This window comes from Amblyomma mixtum, chromosome 3, assembly GCF_055824585.1.
Source record: "Amblyomma mixtum isolate Tamu chromosome 3, ASM5582458v1, whole genome shotgun sequence".
NCBI classification, from domain to species: domain Eukaryota; kingdom Metazoa; phylum Arthropoda; class Arachnida; order Ixodida; family Ixodidae; genus Amblyomma; species Amblyomma mixtum.
This window is the reverse complement of record NC_143014.1, coordinates 377,652,157-377,657,108: the sequence shown is the minus strand read 5'-3', so window position 1 is coordinate 377,657,108 and position 4,952 is coordinate 377,652,157. Positions and strand designations below refer to the sequence as shown.

The following is a 4,952-nucleotide window of genomic DNA, read 5'->3' as shown; positions in this document are numbered from 1 at the left end:
TTTGTCAGTGCGTGGTGACATTTATGACATTTAAATTAGGCTAGCAAGGAATAGAACATGAATTAGAAATGCCTGGGAGGATACAAATTGGAAGTTTATGAGCATAGTACAGAGTGTGTTGCTGCCTACTGTTAGGCTCATATTGTTCTTTATTGTACCTCAGTGCGCAAATGATATTATTGCGCCCAGGTTAACCCTGCTCTCACTGAAATTGTTGATTGCTTCAGTTTCAGCTACCTTGCTGAGAATAATGCGCCTGGTGCTGGAGGTCCGACAGCAGCAGCGCGACTTGATGCAGCGGTTACAAAGGCTGGAGGAGCACGTGCTGCTGCGGTCGGACCGGCAGCTGGAGCAGAGGACTCGGCCTGTGTCCCCCTCGCCACCGCCTCCCACCCTTGCACTGCCCGCGTTCTCACCCGACGAGTTGGACACTGCGGAAGCTACCGTCCAGGAGGACAGCGTGGCTGCTGGACCGGTGAGTTAATGTTTCTGATAATTCGTGTCTGGAAAAAATGAATGCCTACTAACGAATTGCATGCATAATGTAATTCCGAGGTTTGTGAAGAAATCTTGAGCTCCAAGAGTATTTGCATGCCGTGCTCTGTGAATAAAATGCTCTTCATAGATATAATTCCTACTGTTGTGCTGGAGTGTGCTGTCACAGTGTGTTTTGTTAATGTAAATGTCTTGTTCATGGAAGTTGCTTGCTGATATACACACTAGCTGTTTCAGTGAACATTTTCAGGAATTCCTAAGAATAGGGAGTCCAAAATAGAAGATATATTTGCAGGTACACATGCATAGTTATAGCGGACACTGTACTGCAAACTTTTTCTAATTATACAATTAGCTTAAACCCACTTAACTTTTTAATTGACGCAGTTCAGTGGTTAGTGCCAGTGGGGAGTACGAAGCCATGAACGTAGCCATATCTTTTTAAAATAAAGAAAAGCATTTTTTGTAGAAATTCAGGAATTGAGACATGCTTTCCACACGAAACCGAAAATTAGCGCAAGAGGCGCACATGAAGTTGAGTTAAGATGGCGACGTCTGCTGATGACGTGTTGCAGGACCTACGGTACCAAACGTTAACTGTGTGCTCTACTTTGGTGTGTTGTGCACCTTATCTCGCTCCATTGCTCTAAAAAATAACCCTGCACTTGGCAATGACTATCCTTTTCTTTACACCAAGATGTGGTGTGAAACCATGTATATGAGATGGCACAGTACCGCTTGCAGTTCGAACTGGGCACCGTAGCCACTGCAGCACGTCCTCTGCGCTCAATTTCAATTTTTCTTGAAAAAACTAGAATTTTTCAGGTTGCAGGGCTTATGGAAATCAGTTTTTTGTTTCAAAGGCTGACATCCCATTGCCTTGTATGTCACTTCGAACTCCCCTTTGGCAGTAACCATTAAACTGTGTTAATTAAAAAGTTAATAAGGGAGTTTTTAATTACCTGTATAATTAGGATGCAGTAATTATGTCCACCACTGCTGAGAGATCGTTCCTCCAAAAAAAATTGTTTTCCCATATCGAACTTGCACTTCTTTAGGAATTTTTGAGTGTTCACTGGAACTCCCTGTCGATTCCTTGTGTGGTGATATGTATTGTTGGAAGCAAAAGTGGTGCACAATGCCCAGCCTGTAGCAGAGCTTGCAAAAACTGCATCCCGTGTCGAGACAGCTGTTAGGGGACTCTCTTTATCTGCTCTTTGGCTCCTATCAATTTGTTGGTCTCAGTAGCAGTGCTGAACATGTGGCGCTCCCAATATTGCTTACGGCAAGTGCCAGTTGTCACGTCATGTTTCCGCCACGCAGTGCAAAGAGCATGCCACCTGCGAGACTGCTGTCGCATCAGAGCGTTTAGGCGAGAAGGAGCGCTAAACATCAAACCGAGCTACTGATGCTGGTTCTGTGCGAAGCATTGCACCTGTCACATCTTGTAGTAGCTTGGTATTTGGCGGTGCAGTCACAGGCTTTTTTGGGGCAGTTGCTCTCAGATGGTGTCACTGGATGTCATTCGATGCAGTTTTCCAGAGCTCTGCCGGTGGCCGGTCGTTGCATAACAGATTTGGTCCCGACAAATTTTTTTTCTTAGTCAAATATTTCTGTGATTACATTATTGTTTTACATCGATCAACAGCAAAAAAAATCCCCTATGCTTTTGTTGCCAGTGGCTGCCTTTCTTCGTATGTGTCTCATAACGAGCCCCTCATTTTCCTTACATTTGTCATTTATTTATTGTTGTGCTGTTTTAATTTAGTTAAGCAGTGGACTTTGTAGCTAACATTAAGGATGTTGTAAGGTCTGTTTTAGAGGAAGCTCAGCTTTCGGTTAATACACTGTTGCATGAACTGCTGTGAACACAGCTGGAAGTTGGTCCTCTCTCAGCGCGTCTTTAATTTGGGCTAGGTTTCCCAAATAATGGGGCTGCTTTAACCCACCTCTTCCCTGTCTTTTGCTCACATTATGCACATTTCATTACTTCATCTGCTGCCAAAAACAAGCAACATCGTTCAAATAAATGTGGTTGCTAAGCACGCAGCTTTACTCAGGTGCTTGGGAATTTAAATAAGCGTCCTTTGTATAGCATTAATTAGACTGCTCAATTTCAGGGTAGTGAGCCCCGCCATGGTGGCTCAGCGGTTAGGGCACTCGACTGCTAAACCCAAAGACACAGGTTCAAACCCAGCTGTGATGGCCAGTCTTCCATGCAGGCGAAAATCAAGGCGCCCGTGTGCAGTGTGCTGTCAGTGGCGCATGTTAAAGACCCCACGTGGTCGAAACTTCCGGAGCCCTTCACTATGGTGTCCCTCATCATAGCCTGAGTCGCTTTGGAACTTTAAGTTCTACAAACCAAATCAATTTTAGCGTAACGGCTGTGCAGCGAAAACACATCCAGCACATATATCTGCCAAAAGCATTATAGTTATAATATAATTATTTCCAAGCTGCAAAGCATAATGGGTAGGAATTGGCAACCTTTGCTTAATTGCTAAAGTTTCTCTGCTCTTAATAAACTGGGGAAAAAAAATGTCCATATTGCTGGTGGTGCTTTCTGCTTGTTGCAACTAGCCAAGCTATTGTATCATACAGAAATTATGCATTATGATTGTAGGTACTCGCATGGGCTGTTGACAGGTAGTCACACAATTGTCTTAGCTATTCGATTCTGCAAAACTAAATGAAATTATAATTGATGTTTGCGCCTAATAGCTTGTGCACCTGTGGTGTTTCTTTTCAGCGAAAGCAGCTGGTCCGCCTGGGGGGCAAGGGCCTGAGGGAGGTGGGATCGAACATAATGACCGCCATCATGGTGGTGGCTGTACAGAGGGTGTACAGCCTCCATGGCCGCAAGTTGGAAGCGATCATTTATTGCCTTGAAGCTATGCAAGGTGGCAACAGGTATATTTTTGCAGTAGCTTTTAATTGAATTTTAAAAGATGAGTGGAAGAAAATATACCATGTTCTCCTGCACTTTGTTTTCTTTTCTTCTTTTCATTTGATACTTTACCACTTTTCTTTTTCATTACAGGTGAATATTTTGTCACTGTTTTTATGGGGGTAATCATCTGCAGTTTTCATGCATGTGCATCTGAAGATATATGAGTCAGCAGATGCCTTTCAAAGAAAGCCCTCCCACCAGTCACATCCATCTCTTGTCATGGATCGTAGTCGTGCCTTGTATCTGCCAGCCATTTGTGCTCCTATATGTTAGTAGTGCAAAGTGGTCGACCGTGATGTTGCAGCAGCTTTATACAGTTGGTTAGAAGAGCTTTCAGGTGGATTTTCTCCTCAAGTTGTACTTGGATACTGTAGTCCTTTCATTTTGGCACGCACTTTGAGTAATAACATGTACTTGTGGCCTTCTCTGTTTTCTCTGTAGCTGAAATAATCTATATTTCTGTGAACGAGCAAACTTTTTCTGCTGGCCTAAAATGAACGCTTATCTTATGCAGATGCCATCTGTGAGAAGACGGGGGTGGATGTGGTGGAAGCGCAGGGGTTTATTAGGAAGTGGTTGCCAGGTTCGGTGGACCGTGGCGGCGGACGCAAAAGGCGTTTTGCCGAAGCGTTTCTGCCAGGTACCGCTGCCGGCCTGGCAACCACTGCGAGCCCCTGGGCTTCAGCCCCCAGCAAAGTGCCCTCCATTCCCCAAGCGGCCCCCACCTCCCCGAATTCCTCCTCCCGCGCGGCCCTTGCTCCCTCCCAAGGTCCCGCCTCCTGCGCGGCCCTCGCTGCCTCGCAAGGACTCGTGCAACCGCGCGTCCCCAGCCACGGTGCCTAACATTTAATAAATTGTTGCTCAGTTGGATTCTTTCGTTGCCTCATTTTGTTGTGCATGTGTATAGAAGAGATGATTGCAGCTTTGCAATGCCAAAACCCATGGCTTTCCCAAGGCGAACATTAACTGGAATGTGAATATTCGCTGAACTGGAAATGCAATGGTATAAACTTCGGGCAAGCGTTAGCAGAAAGGCTGAACAGTGGCCTAATTGTGGTATGTCAGGCCGGTGTTCGTAGAGCAGCTGAAAGTGGGTACAATGGCGGCATGAATGTCGGTTCAGTGCTGGTAGAGCGGCTGAACAGTGGTTTGATAGTGGCATGAATGTCGGTTCAGTGTTGGTAGTTAGATAGGTCCAGTCTTGGCCCGAACATCAGGCCAAGGTTGGAAAAAGTAACTTTTTCCCCAATGCCGACGTCGGTACGACTTTCTAGCCGGTTTTGACCAGCATCATGCTAGCGTCGGTCCATTGTTGGTGTGCTGCTTGGGTTGTTGCCACTCGGCCGGCAGCGAAAGATGCATTTAAATCTAAGAAATTTGGATTCGAAGTTGAAAAAGTTTTTCCCGCCGCTGGTTTCAACTTGGGACTCTCTTATGACGACACAGGACTAAGTGAGGTGAAACATGACGTGAAACATGACGCGCACATGACGTAACGCAGACTCCG

The 4,952-nt window shown here is 45.6% G+C and overlaps 1 protein-coding gene across 2 annotated transcripts; it reads left to right on the top strand.

Moving 5' to 3' along the window:
• The first annotated feature begins 269 nt into the window (after positions 1 to 269).
• Positions 270 to 4,003, top strand: LOC149356896 (uncharacterized). Of its 2 annotated transcripts, XM_089577852.1 has the most exons (3): positions 270 to 475; positions 3,245 to 3,405; positions 3,960 to 4,003. In XM_089577852.1, the coding sequence occupies exons 1-3, from the start codon at positions 293 to 295 to the stop codon at positions 3,970 to 3,972; spliced, it is 357 nt and encodes a 118-aa protein (XP_089433978.1). In that variant the 5' UTR covers positions 270 to 292; the 3' UTR covers positions 3,973 to 4,003. The 2 variants fall into 2 exon arrangements, with proteins under 2 accessions (XP_089433978.1, XP_089433977.1); XM_089577851.1 differs by lacking the exon at positions 3,960 to 4,003 and having other exon boundaries at positions 3,245 to 3,743.
• The last annotated feature ends 949 nt before the right edge of the window (positions 4,004 to 4,952 follow it).

Bases quoted from the DNA above. Each gene is read 5' to 3' on its own strand.
- LOC149356896 (XM_089577851.1), top strand. From the start codon at position 293: ATGCAGCGGTTACAAAGGCTGGAGGAGCACGTGCTGCTGCGGTCGGAC. The intron at 476-3,244 runs GTGAGTTAATGT...GTTTCTTTTCAG, and splicing joins ACAGCGTGGCTGCTGGACCG to CGAAAGCAGCTGGTCCGCCT.